This window comes from Aplosporella prunicola, assembly GCF_010093885.1.
Source record: "Aplosporella prunicola CBS 121167 unplaced genomic scaffold K452scaffold_4, whole genome shotgun sequence".
In the NCBI taxonomy this organism is placed as follows: domain Eukaryota; kingdom Fungi; phylum Ascomycota; class Dothideomycetes; order Botryosphaeriales; family Aplosporellaceae; genus Aplosporella; species Aplosporella prunicola.
In genome coordinates this window covers 1,187,410-1,202,884 of record NW_022983532.1, presented here as the reverse complement: position 1 = coordinate 1,202,884, position 15,475 = coordinate 1,187,410, and the positions used below count along the sequence as shown (strand labels likewise).

The following is a 15,475-nucleotide window of genomic DNA, read 5'->3' as shown; positions in this document are numbered from 1 at the left end:
TCACGAATTCCTCTCCATGAATGCCTAATCAACCATTTGACTGACGATCTTTGCAGTGCTATCCAGACATCGTATTTAGGCTGAACGGGTGTCGTCATAATAACCAAATCCTGGCACTTTCGGCTATGCACGAGGGCACGTTCAACCGCAGGCTAGGCAAAGTCTGGCCTCCTTGCAGCTTCTCTTCCCTTTAAGGCTCATGAAGCGAATCTGCATCTTGCATCTCATCTCTGGAGAATTGCAGCTGGGTTCGGTCGCTGTCCTGGCTTTGTCTCCTACAACTCAAGCTCTCGAGTCTGTTTCTTAAACAGGAAGTCGATTATGCCTACTGGCTTCCTGGAGTTCGAATACTATCGGATACTTTTCGATATCCTGAGCTTGGCAAGCCAGGCACATTATCACGTGCGTACTCAGACAGCTGTTTCTAGTGCTCTCAAAACTGCGGCCAGACACGCAAGAGGAAGCTAAATGAGTGCTTGTGCCATAGCAAAGACAATGTCAAATTCAGTTCGATTCAACATCTTTTTATTAACCGCCGGTGTTAAATTGGAGTAGAGATATGCGCCCCAAGAAGTGCTATTGGACGACAGTATGTTACACAGCCTCATGCAAACTGTACATACACCAAGGTTGGATTGCTTGCTCAGCCGCGGGGCGGAGCACCGCCGCTACATAATTACTCGGTCGCAGCCTTGCTACTCTAATTTTGTGCAAAGAATACTCGGATCAACAACCTTGGTCTGAACTTGTCAACCTCACTTCAACCTACAAGTCGCCTTCATCAGTTTCTTATGGTTGCCACATCATCGCACCGCGGCTACCGTCCGCCGACTGTGCAGTCCGACACTGAGTCCAACACTGAGGCTGACAACCCGCTTAAGTCCAATGTCGCCGTCAAGTGCACCTCGCAATTGTCCGACTTGGCCAGCGACTCAGGGTATTCGAGCCGCACGGCTTCCACCAATAGCACCGGTTCTGATTCAGCTCGAAGCCCAACTGAAAACCTGCTTGCTCCCAAGGAACGCTCCATGCCCGCCATCCTAAAAAAGAGGCCACATCAAGACAGTGTAGTTGAGGAATATGCCCCTTCTCAGGTTCCTCCACAGTATCCTTCGTCGCCTATCTTTCCGCACCCCCACCAGGCAAACGGCCACGGCCTTCGCGGGCCAGTCTCGCCATATCTCCCCGTCATCCACCAGGACCGACATTCTTTTATTGGCGATCAAGCACCCAAGCAGAACCTGCCGGACCCACGATATGGTCCCACCATCACACCGGCACCATTGTATGAGGAGAACCCCCACGAGTGGGACAGTGAGGAAAACAGAAGACGCATGCCTCCCCCAGGTCTTCCTTCTATTGGCCGTTCAGCTGAAAATCGCCCTAGCTTTCGTGAAAAAGCTCAGACTACCTCCAGTATCCTTAGTAGGAAAAGGCTGGATGAGCAGTATTCTGATAGCGAAGATGAGGACGATGAACCATACACACAAGATGGTATAACCCGCGGTATATCCCGGAGGCATTCAACTATTGTCGGCCCTGAGCGCCAGGTACGCTATTTTCCTGTTTCGAAGAATAGCAAAAAGGTAATCGAGGGTTCACGGCTAGGGCGTCATGTTACACTTAGGGACGCTAAGGAGCTAAGGCCAAAAACTATTTATAACGCTATCGTACCAGCACATACCGGCCAAGGATATACAACGAGGGCAAACCGAAGCCAAAAGAGTGACGATGGCCGTCGCAGCGGCGTAGGGGCGGCAATCCGCAAAACCAATAATGATACGAAAATCCGTGTGGACGCGGACAAGCCCATTGCTCTTTATTCTGGTAATAACACAACAGTCTCTAGGGACGATGGCAGCCAGACCATCATCATCGAAGATTCAAGCCGACAGAAGGAGAAAAGTTGGCGATCAGAAGAAAACCGCGTCACAACCTCAACTGCCACTGAGACCAGTCGCCTGAGGAGGTGCACGGGCGCCTGCAGGTCTCACATCAGTAACAGAACTCGCAACGACCGTGAACAGAACCGCAACCGTTACTTCAACCGCAAAGCTTTTGACTTCGAAGAACGCGCTGATAGATTAAATGCTATATCAAGGCAAAAGTCATCCAAGGACAAGATTCAGACCACCTTGGTCAATGATCCCAAGGCATACGAGAGCAAAAGCATCTTCAAAAGTGACAGCGCGAAAGAGGTTTCAAAAAGTGCAACTGGGGAAAATAACGACGAACAATGGGAGGATTCTGAGGACGAAAGAAGACCCTCCAGTGTCAATGACGAAGCGTCATTCCAGAAAGCCGACTCGAAACCAAGCCTCATTGCCCGCCGCTCGCTTCTGACCAGTCTGATACACGAGGGTGATTGGGGCCAAGCTCTCCAGAACGCAGATTCTCAGCCCATGTCTACATTACGCCGGTCAAGGACGTCCACACCGAATAAAAAAGACAGAAATGACGAGCTGGCTTTAAGCGGTGAAACCCTTTTCGCGAGTATATCGCCTTCAGGAATGTTATCACTCAGCTATGACGATTACAGAGCGTCACTTGCTTCTTCTCCCACGGCTTCCATATCCTCAATCACGACTATCGCTTCCACCAACACACAACACTCTGTAGCTGAACTGGTATCGGCCACACAGGAGTTGATCAATTTCTTTTGCAAAAACGAGCTTCTTGTACCTCTCTACAAAGAGGCATTTGGAAGCCGGAATATTGATGCAGTTCGGTTTGTTCGTAACTTCCGCAGACTGCTCAAAGTATACTCGAATGAATTGAAGGACCAAGCCGAGGATAGTCTGCACCACGATGCAGCAAGACTGGTACGGTTTCGCGCAAAAATTGTAGCAGAAGCCATCAGAAAAAAATATGCCTCAATGCCGTCGAATACTAAACTCGGCTCGGAGGTCACCGCTATACAGAGCAGCTCTGATGAAGAAGATCAAGCCACGTTCCGAGAAGATAGTGTTGATAAGTTTGCGCTGGTGGAGGGTTTTTTGATAAACGGGCCAGCTTTTGCAAATTTGAAGACGAACTTGGAGCGATTCGTACGGCTGACCCTACCATCCCAACGGACAACCATGGCACAACCACTCCCGGAAGAACGTTCACCAGAAACCAAAGCACCGATGCTTAAGTCCAAGTCATTAGAAGAGCAGCTTGAACTGGCCACGTTCGTAGAGAGCAATTGGAGCAGACGCGTTTTCGCGGATATTCAACGACAACTTGCACGCATGGGGCTTGCTGAGAAGCCATTAGAGCATGGAAAGCAAAGAATACGATGGCAATGTGTAAGTGTACTTCGTTCTTAAGCGGGAAGCTTGTTCTGACAAGGTTACTTAGAGCTGTGGGAAGCGCCTGTTTGACGATTACAGAGAGTTGGAGCCGGATTCTTTGGAAGAGCTGCGTGAATTTCTTGAAGAATCATCCAAAGTAATGAAAAGAGATGGGAGCAGTCAGACCCGCAATTCATCTCCGGATAAAGGGCTTCTCTCAGGACTAGGAGCCAGCATTCGCAACTGCTTTAACAGCAAATCCACGACCCCTTGTCAAGATCCATGTCTTCCGTCGTATAACCCCCAACAAGTCGCCAATGCCCCGACAACGAACAGTACCAATCCAAAAATGCTCCCTTCCACTCATCTCATGCTTTGTATGAGTGCCAGTAGGTTTGGCGTAAACTTGTACCAAGAGGATGTCAGCAGCCTGCAAGCAGATTGCGAGCTATTCCCCTATCTTCGTGAAGCATATACTCTTCGACGCGGGCGTATTCGTTCATTCTTCTCTCTCCGCACAGTCGAGAGCATCGACTTCGTTAAGGTGTGTAATTCCTAACCATACGAATACGGACAGTCCAGCTGAATTATCGCAGTTTGACCTCTTCACCGGCGAAGCTGTTGACTTACAACATCACGACAAGTACTGTCGCCCAGCCGCTTGCGAATGCCTCCCACCAAAGCCCCTAACTGAAGACCCCGATCCCGAGTATCGTTGCGCGCCAGTCCCACCCCCCTACTCACCACCCATCGGCCCCAACCTACTGATGCACTACCTGCAACATCCCGACTGCATCAGCGCGAAGCAGACGCGTGTGCTGCGACAATTCCCGAAACGTATGCGTGGCCAGCTCGCAGCGCTCGACGACGCTGTACATGGTTGGGGTATCCATTTCCGAGAGGGCTGGGCCTGGGACAAGATCTGGGCAGCCCTGATGGTCGTGTTTGTGCTCGGCAGCTTCGTCTTTGCAATTCTGTGGTCAGTGTTTCAGCGTGATTTGCAGGGCGCGTTTGGCGTTGCGAGTTGGTGGGTGTCAATTTGTACGGTCTGTTTGGGATATATGGCTACAAGGAATCCGTGAGGCTGAGTGTTTTTGTTGGATCCGTTACCGAATAAAAATGGGAGGGCCGTTAGTGTGGTACAGTACTCTCAATATGCAGAATTTCCAGCACAGGTTTACGCAATCTTACACTGTAGGGGCAATTCTACAAGACGTAGTCAAACTTCAGCAATCACTTAACTTCCCAGTATCTCATCCAACACATAACTAGGATTGAAGACATGGACTCTTTCAGTTGTTATTAAATCAATCGCCCTTGCACCTGTATCACCTGGTACTAATATTCCACAGCTTCCGACCATGCTTCGCAGCGCTACATCCGAAGGGAATTACTCCGGGTCGTACCGATTTGGTCATCAACTGCCATGTTCCTCCATCTCAACCCTCACAGATGCGTCGTCGCATGCTTAAACCACAATGATGGTTGCAGTATATCATAATATCGCGATGCTACTGGATTAGTCTTAGGTACCCTTACGACAACCCAACACCCTACTGTTCAATATTCGGATAGCCCTCAAGGCTAACACTTTGATTCTTTAGCTTATCATATTCACTGGGTGAATTTCAGTCGTCTTGGGTTGTTTGTTACTTGCTCTTACTTAACCAGCTCATTCTCTGCACCCGATTGAGAGAGATCCAAACGGAAGCATCTCCCAGCCTAGCAAAATGATCGAATTATGAAGCCCATATTTATTCAGTTGCGGTGTTCCTTTCATACATCAAGGGTAAACCTAACCAAACACCAAACCACCAGGATCCAACCAGATCAGACCCAAGGCACTATCAACAGCACATCTTGATGCGGAGGCAATGAAGATTGGCTCTAGAGATGCTAATTAGGTACATATCAGCTTTATAAGCATGGCTTGTATCGCTAGAAGACTCACCAGTCTCTATTGTCTATGTCCTGGATGAACCACTCGAATAAGAAGCGCTCCTCTGAGAGCTGCCGGCGTCGGCACTGGTAGAAGCATTCTGTGAAGAAGACCTTGTAGTAGAGGCCTGTTGTTGGCGCTGAGGTTGTTGAGAGTGCCATGCGCTACACCTCTGCTTTTCCACCTCTATAGCAGCATCTTTCGCTGGAACGTCCGGCATCGAATCAATCAGAATCTGCGCTTTTGCTCGCCGCTCTAGCTCCGCATTGCGTCCAAGAGTGGCTGGTTGCGCTGCCAAACCATCCTCGGAGCCCTTCCCTTTCGATTTGTTCCAACCTCTGAAGAACTTCGGGCTGCGGCGCACAGAATTGATGGGGCAGTAGGGCCTGCCGGAGTTCTGCTCTAGTGAAGCGACGTGATACACAATGCTCTCCGCGTGGTTATTGAATGCCCCAGTTTCGAAGAGCACGTCTTGGCCCACTACAAGGTCGTAGTGACTATGCTTAAGCACATCAAATGCAAGCAAGTGCTCATCCGTGCCATTCGCAAACCTCCATCGCGCCATTACACGCCCTATGGTCTGTTCTTCTGCTCCATTTGCAAATTGTAAAGCCCCTATGGCGTCGGGACTGCAATCGATGGTGTAGCCATGCTGCTTAGCATAGTCGAGACTCATGATGTTGACCTTGCTGCCAGTGTCAGCCAATGCCAGTACATCTCTCTTGTCCAGCTGACCACGAGCTCGAGGTAGCGCAGAGTCGTTGATGCTTTGGAACCGGACATTCCTTTTATTGGACTCCGCAACGCGTTTTCGAATGGTAATGCGGCGAGCGTGTGTTGTCAGTGCCCCAGTTGCCTCCAAGAATGGCATGCCGAGCAGGATGTCATTGGGGGACTCAGTGACCGCATGGAAGACGAGATTGTGTTTTGTGTCAGGGCTATCAGCAAAAGTCCAATAGAGCTCCACGATGCCGTCTGAAAAGGTCTCATGGCCATTGGGGGTTTTAATTTTGGTGCGATTTTCTGGTCCTGATTTGAGACGATAACCCCGAGTTTGCGCGAAGGCGGTGTTGATGGTATTGACGGAGGCTCCGGTGTCCGGTATAGCGATTGTATTGATCTCATCCAGCATGCCGTGTATCTCATAGACTTTTTTGCACTTGGGAGGTCCAAGTTTGGGCAGCATCTCCCGGAAATACTTGAGGACATGGTCCTGCCAGGACATAGAATTGCCTGACACGTAACTATAGTAAACGTATGGCCTGTGAGATTCGAAGTCATGGACCCGCCGAATGGGAATTTCAGCCTTTTCAGGGTTTGGCGGCTCAACCAAACAGTGCCTAAACACATGGTTCGGTCAGTGAAGTTAGAATAACCAATTTTGAGAGTTCATCAACCCTCTAGAATTGAGTGTATTGTATCGTACATCGGAGGGCTTGTCACAGTAAATGGTTGGATTACATCGTATAACCATAATACATCTTCAGTACATCTTGCAATGGGTCCCATCTGCTACTAGGTCAGATTTTCGCTCACACGATCTCTTTAAACTTACTCGTCAACTTACTCTTTGGGCGAGTGCGGAATGCAATAATGGAGCAAGAGAACAGGCAAGCGTGGTCGTGTACTCAAGTTGAAAAACAAGGTGAAGTAGGAATGACCTATGGACGAGCCATTAAAATTTTCTCCGTGTAGTGCGCTTACCTTCAGCCTACCACTAACCCAAAGAGGGGCGGAGCTGAAATTGTGAGACCTTGTGAAACCACCATAGGCGCGGAGTTAGGGGCAGTGTAAGCCACCTTTTTCGGACTTGGTCTTCGGGCTGACAACCGTCGGATTTCGCCTTACCCTTTGACGAGAGAACCGAAGAAAATATTCACAACAGCCTCCCGCTACGCTACATACATGTCAGTATATTCGGCAGACATAGAGACGAGTACTCAAAGACCGGAATACCTCGAAGGCTTCACCGATTTCGCGGAATTTCTAGGCAGCAGCCGCGACCTTGCACTGTACCGAAGATTCGACGTATTAGCGGCTCGAAACCTACTCTACGTCCAAGGCGAACTACTCGCGATCGAAGCCTCTCTAAGGGAATATGACGAGAGAGACAAAAAGATAGTCTTCAAAGGAAATGGCATTTCGCCTGAGGCAATGAACGTTTTGGAGGCGGCCAAGGACTGGCAGTCCTTCTCGCGACATTCGCAAACCGACCCAGCGCAGGAGCAAAAGATGAAAAAGGTCCTTGAGCTTCGGCAGGTCCTAAAGGAATATCGTATGTCTACGACAAACAGATGTTGTGAATAAGCAACATGGCTGATGAGAGCAGAGGAAGCGCTCGTCTTGCATAGTACGGTCTTGCAGTTGCCATCGCCGGAGAACCATACCCTGGAGGTTGTTAAAAAATGGTTTGAGAGGAAAACTCCTTTCATAAGCCATGGACGAAGCTTATTCGACAATACCTATGATATTGCAAGCCTGCGGCCTCCGGAGGACTGCGACCGCTTGTCACGGTCTATCCAATCAATGTTCGGGTATTTCTTTCGGGTCGGTGTCTCGAGAAATCCATGCTTTCTTAGGGCAGTTACTCACAGTTTAGATGTAGGAGCCACGACCCGTACCTCGATCCTGGGGAGACAACTATTACTACCCAGAACAGGGTGTGGCGAAACTCGTATCCATCATCACTGTTCTGATAGCCACCATGCTACTATTCGGTGCCATTGCTGCCCTTAACTTCGCATCACCTAGAAACCATGGCTTGAGGTTAGGCATCATTGGGGGGTTTACCTTTGTTTTCGCCATCACCGTGGGCATCCTCACAACCGCAAAACGATCTGAGCTTTTTACTGCTGTTGCTGGGTAAGACGCAGTTCTGCTATATCCACTCTCACCGGCTCTGAGGACGAGTGCTAACCATGTACAGATACTCTGCCGTGCTGGTTGTGTTTGCAACAGTGAACGTGGAGTCGTAGCAGGAGGTGTCCAAACGGTGCTTTTCGGGGACAGTCACGGTGTTTTTTCTAGCCAAATCCATGGTGATCCTCCATGGTGGATGACGCATAGTGGCTCACTGCAATTTCGTTAATATCCACACCGGCCAATTCTTCAGCTCAACCACAAAAGTAAAATTTGGGAGAAATACTGGAAGGACTGGGCTTACCTTTTGGTTCTGATGAAGCAATGAGTATGGATTGCCCAATTTACCTTTTTAGGCAACTGATTATTCATTATCCATTTCTCAAGTGGTTCGTTTATCCGTGACAGAAATTCGATAGCACACGAACCAAACTTACAGCATGGCTCCGAAAAATGCCCACCGCATGTGATGTCAAACCTGTATAGACATACAACTTAGCTTCAAACTCTTTAAACTTCGTACCTTTGTGTCCTCATAAGAGGCACTCGTACCATCTTATATTTGTACTTTCGCAGCCTGGTAGATATACTCATACCACTGTGCTCCACTACCCTCATACCTTTATAAGGTACTCTCGTACCCTTGTACCCTCGTAACTTTTTTTTTTTTTTTTATCTTCGTCGTCGCAGTTATGTCAATACATATTGAAGCCCGCGCGTCCATGATGAGCGCGGAAAGCAATCGGCATAAGGGTTTTGTCAGCGACCGCTACGCTGTCAGTTCTCCGCGGGATTTCCGATTCGCATATGTCCGAAGTAAATCATCTCGTCGACACCGGCGTCCGGTGAAGCATTTACCCGCATTTCTAGTGCAACCTTCTTCACGGATTCCAGAACCCACATTAGCTAGAAGCATCCCAGGGTGACCTCGGCGATATATCGGTTTTGGTTCTGGTTTCGAGCTAAAAATTTGTACGACGCCGGCGAAGGCCATTAAGAAATCGCTCATATTTCTAGAAGACGTCCCGAGGGTATGGTAATGGTCGTGGAGCGCGAATTCATTGAGTTGGCACCTGCTGCTGCTCATGCAGTAAGCCGTATAGGTGGTACAAAACTCAATTGCGAGTGAGGTATGCTGCACCTAGTACGGCTTGCAGCCTGAACCACGAGTGACCATGCGTTGGCCACAATTGACAATATTTTGCAGGCCGTCGTGCAAACAGGAGGAGGATCGGTGGAGTAAGAAGCTGAGAACGAGCCGTCATGTGGCCATCCAGAAACGGGATGAGGCTAGACGTCGCGTGAAAAGAAACATACACTAAACAGCTGAAATAGACCACGCGATCGCTAAAAAATAAACAGAGATAAAAAGCACTTTGCTTACCTGAGACTGGTTCATTTAGGTGCGACTTTCGTGGCTTTTGTTCACCTAATCAGCTTTGAACTTGACCTGCTATTTTATTTTGCCGAAAAAGCAGGACGACGTGAGCAGCCAATGCCCCATGTTCAACAGAGAGAAGATCAAGGAGACACAGCTGGCACACACACCGCACATGGTCTGCGAGAAAACGCAAACATACGAGCTCGCTGGAATGTGCTGTGTAGAGACATTTCTTACCGTTGAATAGGGAAGCAGCCAATTACGCGAGTGCCCAAACTCCAACAGACATGCCACAATGTCATACAACACTGCCGCACTGTCATGTCGTCCAATCTTTGCAACAAACACGCATTGAAGGCTCTGATCCCAACGGCATCCACCAAAACAGCTCGACGCGCGGATACGACGCAATAAAGACCTAAACCGCACGTCAAGGCCTTACTCGCGGGGCAGACTCCCAACGCATCGCAGACGTCACACACAGCGGCCCACCCATCACACCGGGCACGAGCAGCAGCACCCGCTTGCACCCGCACCCCCCATGCAGGACCCCCCAGTCACAGCCCACCAACCCCACATCTCACGTATTATGCGTCTCAGGACCTCAGTCGTCCTCGTCCCCTAGCAATCCGCAGCGCGCGCGCGCGCCTCGACCCCGATCCCATCCCGCACCGATCGCGATCCGTCGTCCGCCATGGCCAAGCCCCGTCCCCGCGCGGTGCAGTGCGGGGACCCCGCCGGCGGCGGTCAGGCGGTGAAGTGCCACGAGTGCGCCCAACGCCCTTTCGCGAGTCGTGGGCGGCGCGGAGTGCCCGGAGAGGGGTGGGCAGGGTGGGGAGTGGGGACGGACAACAGAGGGACGGGCGGAGGAACTTTTTTCTTCCCCTTGTGCAATCTTCGATGCGCGTTTTAGGCCCTTGTTGCATCCCCCACCTTCGGGGCGGGTGCCGGTGCTGGCTTGTTTCGGATGTGGTTGGGAAGGGGGGAAGAGAGATAAAAGAGGACGAGCAGCCATTGGGATCCAAGAAGGAATCTGGGAGGTTTGAGGTTGGATTTAGCGGCTAACCTGGCCCTGATAGACAGGCAACGGGCGGTAAACCTTCCTAACGTGTTGGACAAGCACCTTGTGGGCAGCTGCAACCGTGGTTGACTGTCCTTGTCTCGTACTTCTCTCTACTTCAAACTACCTAGCCGCTGCTGACACATCGGGTCGTCCCGTGAGCGTCCCGTACTCTACCTTTTCTTTTGCCGTTCCCCCTCATCCTGCGCACCCCTCCCCCACGATTGCCGCACATGCTGATTGGAGGGCGGACAGATGGCGCGCGAAGCTGCAGCAGGGCGGAGCCGCTGGCGGCCGGGAGATTGCGGGGTCTGGGATGCGCCATGGAGCAGCGTCCGCATCTCGTAGCCACTGAACGTTTTCAGGCTCGCCTCGCCTAGAGTAGTGAAAGGGAACATCAAATACGTAGAGACTGGCAAAGCGGACCAAAGCTCATCAATGACGCAGCGGCTCGCGAATGGGGCGCGGCCTAATTTTACAAACTAGACCGGAATCCGAGTCTTCTCCGGTCACGATGATCCCCATTACCCTTTCTCCAAGATCGCCATCCCAAGCTCCCGCGCCCCACTGGTCATGGTGGTGGTTGTGGCGGCGGGACAAGAGAGAATCGCCCCCCCTGGCAGGCGGCACGCTTCTGGTTCTGGCCCTGGGTTCGGCTGGCATGCCGGCAGTGTGCTCGCGCGACAGCAGATCGGCAGTGCGCCGGAACCACGGTTCGCTTCATGTGAAGAGGGCTGACATGACAAGGTGTCACGAGGGGGGGAGAAGGGCACATGGCACATTTTTTGCTGCTTTGCGGCTGGCGCATGGTTGGCGCGTGTGATTCCAGAAGGCCTTGGGAGGGCCTAGTCGGTGAGGTGCACTGGTTCGCTGGCGAGGGTCAAACGGCGCAATGCCTCCCGAACGAGCCCCCCACTGGGCCTGGCACCCAACCCCATAGCGCCGAGAATCCGGGGTGTGTGGGACGCCGCCGTTCTCCACACAAGCCCTGAGGCATAATCGTGTCGACCTGCGCGCGCTAACGACGTACACCGTGGCCCAAGCCCGCTGCTTTATAGTCGCCCAGAGCCCCCTACCCGTCTTGCCGGACCCTTTCTTCCCCCCATCTCTCGCCCAATTGTTCAACATGTCGGCCTCGCCAGCATCCCTCACCGACATGGAGCAGCAACACCAGCAGCACCAGCTCCACCAGCACCAGCACCAGCATCAACAACAACAACAGCAGCAGCAGCAGCAACAGCGCGCGCAACAGACGGCTGCCGCCAAGCGGAAGGCGTCGACGGCCGGACTGGATGCGAATGGTACAGGGAGGTCGGTCAAGAGAAGGGCCTCCAAGGCGTGCCAGTGCTGCCGGGCGCGCAAGGTGCGCTGTAACGTCACCGAGCACGGCGCGCCCTGCACCAACTGCAGACTGGACGAGGTGGAATGCATCGTGTCGGAGAGCCGGAGGAAAAAGTCAGTCCCGCCCTTTGGGCCAATCAGGCCGCCGCTGAATCTCACCCCCCGGACCCGGCTCGGAGAAGCGTTTCCCGATGAAGCAGCTTGCTGACGTAAGGTGCAGGAAATGGTCAAAGGACGACGACGCTGCCAACAATAATACCGCAGACGTCAACCCTGGTCCCGCCAAGCGGAGACTGGCTTCCCGCGATGCCCTCGACGGCCTCACCAACCTCGAGCCCTCGCCCGCCGCTCACCACCACCGTCTGTCACATGACGCAGACTCGCTGCTCGACGAGCACGTGCCGCACTCCATCTGTCAGTGAAGCTTCTCTGTCGCGCCGCCTCGTTTTGCTGACCTTCTTCCGCAGACCAAACCCATGGCCAGCGCCTCAACTACAGCTTCTCCGAGCTGGACCGCCGCGTGTCGTCGGCCTCGTCCAATGGCTTCCCTATCTTGGGCTACAGTCCCATCTCTACCGACTCGCGGCCTTCTTTCCCCTACATAGCGCCAAAGCAGAACCCGGCCCAGACCCTGCCGCTCTACATCAAACCGCTGCCGCCGCGGATAGGGCCGGATGAGATAGCTTATCTGGAGAAAAAAGGCGCGCTGTCGATCCCGAGTCCAGACCTGCGGACCGAGCTCCTGCGCGCCTACGTCGAATTCGTGCACCCCTACATGCCATTGTTGGATCTGCATGAGTTTTTGCTCACGGTGGATCACCAGGATGGCAGCTTCGGCAAGACGAGCTTGATCCTGTTTCAGGCCGTCATGTTCGCGGGGTCGGCATTTGCGGACATGAAACAGCTGCGCCGAGCGGGATTCGCCAATCGCAAGGAGGCTCGGAAGGATTTCTTCCAGAAAACCAGGGTACGTATTGCTCATCGTCAGAGCGGCACGGTCCGCATGTGGAGCACGCCACTGGCTTTGCCAGCTGGCAGTGTGGGGTACATCCCTTTGTGAGGGCTTTTTTTTGGCTGACCCTTGCAGTTGCTGTACGATTTCGATTATGAGTCCGATCGCGTGTCGTTGGTCCAAGCACTCCTCCTTTTGACATACTACTACGAGACACCGGACGATCAAAAGGATACCTGGCACTGGATGGGGGTGGCCACCTCGGTGGCCCACACCATCGGCCTCCACCGGAACCCCGACAAGTCCAACATGGACTCCAAGCGGACGAAGCTTTGGAAGCGCATCTGGTGGTCGACGTATATGCGGGACCGGCTTATCGCCCTGGGCATGCGCCGCCCCACCCGTATCAAGAACGAGGATTACGACGTGCCCATGTTGACGCTGGATGACTTTGATATTGCGGCTCTGCCGGAGAGCGTCACCTGCATCCCCGCCGACTGCATTGTCGCGCGCGACACGGAGACGCAGCGGAAGCTGGCCCTCATGTGCATCCAGAAGGCCAAGCTGTGCCTTTGCATCAGCCACGTCCTGTCGAAGCAGTACTGCGTCCTGAACAACAACCAGGGTCTCCTCAATGACCGCACGACGATGATGCTTCTGCCCAAGAAGCTCGACCCGCAGAAGTGCGAGGTCAAGGCTTGCGATGAGGAGCTGCAGCGCTGGCAAGACGGCCTGCCGGACGAGGTTAAGTACGAGGAAGCGTCCAGCGGCAACCCGTCGATCGATCTGCACAAGGCCCTCCTGCACATGATCTTCTACACGACGCTGTCGGCGCTGCACCGTCCGCAAGTGCTTCCATCCGGGCCGGGTCCCGCGCCGGCTGGCAGCGACGGCACCGAGGTCCTCGACGTGTCGCGACGCAACGTGCGGCGCGCGGCGACAGCCATCACGGGCATCGCGCAGAAGCTGGACACGCTGGACCTGGTGCGGTACCTGCCGACGACGGGCGTGACGGTGCTGCTGCCGGCCATCATCATCCACCTGCTGGACATCAAGGCGCCGGACGAGTCGACGCGCCGCACCAGTCTGCGCGGCTTCTGCCAGTGCATGCAGGTCATGGGCAAGCTGCGCGACCTGTACGCCGCCGCCGACTACAGCACCGCCTTCCTGGAAGCCGCGATCCGCAAAGCCGGCATCAACATTGCGCCGGTGCCGCCGCCGCCCGCGCCCCCCGCCGCTGCTACGCCCCAAACAACGACGACGCTGTCCGGCGTGGCCGGCAAGCCGGGGGCGCCACACCTGGCGACCACGGTCGACGACCTCGTCAACGCCGGCCGCCGCATGGACACCGCTGCTGCTTCGTCCACCACCACCACGACCCTCCCCGCCGGCTATACCATTACGCCGCCGCCGGACAACCTGGCCGACGCGCCTGCCGCGGCGGGCCCTGCTGGCGCGAAAAACACGCCCGACGACGAGGTCGCGCGCCGCCTGGAGACGTTCCTGGCCTCGACGCCGCCCGCGTCGGACCACCACGCCAGCGACGCCAGCCAGCCGGACCTGGACGGCACCGGGGGCCACGCCCACGCCCACGCCCACGCCGACGCGCTGGATCTGGGCCACGCAGGCGGCGCGGACCTCTTCCCCTGGAGCCTGGACGCGCACGTAGACGCGCTAGGCGGGTTCGGCGGCGCGGGCGCGGTGGGCGCCACGGCGGACGCAGGGCTGGATGACGGCGTTGCGGCGGCGGAGTTCGACGCGCTGCTGAATATGGATGCCGTTGGGGATGCGTTTGGGTTGCATGATTTTGGCGCGGGGGCGGCGCATGAGGGCGAGGGCGCGGGGGTTTGGGGCGCCGGTGGGGATGTCGAGTGGATGCGGGGGGTTGTTTGAGCGAGCTTTTGGTTTGTGGTTTGGTTTGGTTTGATTGGGTTGAGAGTTGAAAGAGGAGGCTTTTTCTTTTTGGTGGTGAGATGGAGATGGGTTTGCGCGAGCTTGGCGTTCTTTGGGGGTGGGGGGTGCGAGAGCTTGCTTGCTTTGCTTGCTTGCGGTTGGGCTCTTCTTTTTTTTTTTTTTTTTTTTTTTTTTTTTCTAGTGTTTGTTTCACGAGCACAACGACGGATGGATGGATGGGCAGATGGGCGTTTATTTCAGGCTGGGGTTAGGCTAGGCTGGACGATTCTTTCACGCGATACGCGGTCGCGACGTTCCTTTCTTTTTTTCTCTCTTCTTCCCATTCTTTTCTTTGCTATCATCGTCGTTTTTCGGTAATGCATAAAAGACGGGGTGGATGGATGGGTGGGCTTGCGGCTATGTGGGTTTGTGTGTGGGTGTGTGGGTATGCAAAATATCGGGCGTTGGCTTGGGAGCGCCTGCTTGGTCTTACTTAGTCTTGGTCTTGCTCTGTATATGGGGAGGAAGGAAAGATTTGGAAGAGGGGGCTAGATACGCACGGGACTTATGGTTATGCTGGGGAGTGCGGAGTGTGGAGTGCATATACGTATGTGTGCGAGATGATGAATAAATGTGGTTAGTTTGATGTTTGACAAATGGGTGATGGGTTGTGGTGTGGTGTGATAAGGTGGTTGTGTCTTGCTGCGAGTGGAGTGCGCTGCTGGCTATGGCTGCAGTGGCTTGGGTCGGGCAGTGTTCATGATCTGGTTAACTG

At 53.7% G+C, this 15,475-nt stretch overlaps 5 protein-coding genes across 5 annotated transcripts; 4 read left to right on the top strand and 1 right to left on the bottom strand.

Moving 5' to 3' along the window:
* Positions 1-445: 445 nt before the first annotated feature.
* K452DRAFT_125377 (uncharacterized protein) lies at positions 446-1,638 on the top strand. Its single transcript, XM_033535223.1, has 2 exons — positions 446-1,332; positions 1,388-1,638. The coding sequence occupies exons 1-2, from the start codon at positions 792-794 to the stop codon at positions 1,498-1,500; spliced, it is 654 nt and encodes a 217-aa protein (XP_033401491.1). The 5' UTR covers positions 446-791; the 3' UTR covers positions 1,501-1,638.
* A 546-nt stretch (positions 1,639-2,184) lies between these two features.
* Positions 2,185-4,524, top strand: K452DRAFT_125379 (uncharacterized protein). The gene is made up of 3 exons (XM_033535224.1): positions 2,185-3,290; positions 3,343-3,819; positions 3,872-4,524. Exons 1-3 carry the CDS (start codon positions 2,403-2,405, stop codon positions 4,355-4,357), a joined length of 1,851 nt encoding a protein of 616 aa, XP_033401490.1. The 5' UTR covers positions 2,185-2,402; the 3' UTR covers positions 4,358-4,524.
* Positions 4,525-5,096: 572 nt separating this feature from the next.
* K452DRAFT_125361 (uncharacterized protein) lies at positions 5,097-6,550 on the bottom strand. The gene is made up of 2 exons (XM_033535222.1): positions 5,227-6,550; positions 5,097-5,171 (listed from the first exon to the last, which is right to left on the bottom strand). The coding sequence occupies exon 1, from the start codon at positions 6,437-6,439 to the stop codon at positions 5,240-5,242; it is 1,200 nt and encodes a 399-aa protein (XP_033401489.1). The 5' UTR covers positions 6,440-6,550; the 3' UTR covers positions 5,097-5,171; positions 5,227-5,239.
* Positions 6,551-7,119: 569 nt separating this feature from the next.
* Positions 7,120-8,189, top strand: K452DRAFT_315943 (uncharacterized protein; the record flags this gene model as incomplete). Its single annotated transcript, XM_033543909.1, has 4 exons — positions 7,120-7,489; positions 7,544-7,761; positions 7,820-8,076; positions 8,141-8,189. The coding sequence occupies 4 exons, from the start codon at positions 7,120-7,122 to the stop codon at positions 8,187-8,189; spliced, it is 894 nt and encodes a 297-aa protein (XP_033401488.1).
* Positions 8,190-11,589: 3,400 nt separating this feature from the next.
* Positions 11,590-14,898, top strand: K452DRAFT_265099 (uncharacterized protein). Its single transcript, XM_033538728.1, has 4 exons — positions 11,590-11,969; positions 12,076-12,269; positions 12,323-12,822; positions 12,943-14,898. The coding sequence occupies exons 1-4, from the start codon at positions 11,641-11,643 to the stop codon at positions 14,698-14,700; spliced, it is 2,781 nt and encodes a 926-aa protein (XP_033401487.1). The 5' UTR covers positions 11,590-11,640; the 3' UTR covers positions 14,701-14,898.
* The last annotated feature ends 577 nt before the right edge of the window (positions 14,899-15,475 follow it).

Bases quoted from the DNA above. Each gene is read 5' to 3' on its own strand.
- K452DRAFT_265099 (XM_033538728.1), top strand. From the start codon at position 11,641: ATGTCGGCCTCGCCAGCATCCCTCACCGACATGGAGCAGCAACACCAG. The intron at 11,970-12,075 runs GTCAGTCCCGCC...CGTAAGGTGCAG, and splicing joins TCGGAGAGCCGGAGGAAAAA to GAAATGGTCAAAGGACGACG. The intron at 12,270-12,322 runs GTCAGTGAAGCT...CTTCTTCCGCAG, and splicing joins GCACGTGCCGCACTCCATCT to ACCAAACCCATGGCCAGCGC.
- K452DRAFT_125361 (XM_033535222.1), bottom strand. From the start codon at position 6,439: ATGTCCTGGCAGGACCATGTCCTCAAGTATTTCCGGGAGATGCTGCCC.
- K452DRAFT_125377 (XM_033535223.1), top strand. From the start codon at position 792: ATGGTTGCCACATCATCGCACCGCGGCTACCGTCCGCCGACTGTGCAG. The intron at 1,333-1,387 runs GCATGCCTCCCC...AAATCGCCCTAG, and splicing joins CAGTGAGGAAAACAGAAGAC to CTTTCGTGAAAAAGCTCAGA.
- K452DRAFT_125379 (XM_033535224.1), top strand. From the start codon at position 2,403: ATGTCTACATTACGCCGGTCAAGGACGTCCACACCGAATAAAAAAGAC. The intron at 3,291-3,342 runs GTAAGTGTACTT...AAGGTTACTTAG, and splicing joins AAAGAATACGATGGCAATGT to AGCTGTGGGAAGCGCCTGTT. The intron at 3,820-3,871 runs GTGTGTAATTCC...GAATTATCGCAG, and splicing joins AGAGCATCGACTTCGTTAAG to TTTGACCTCTTCACCGGCGA.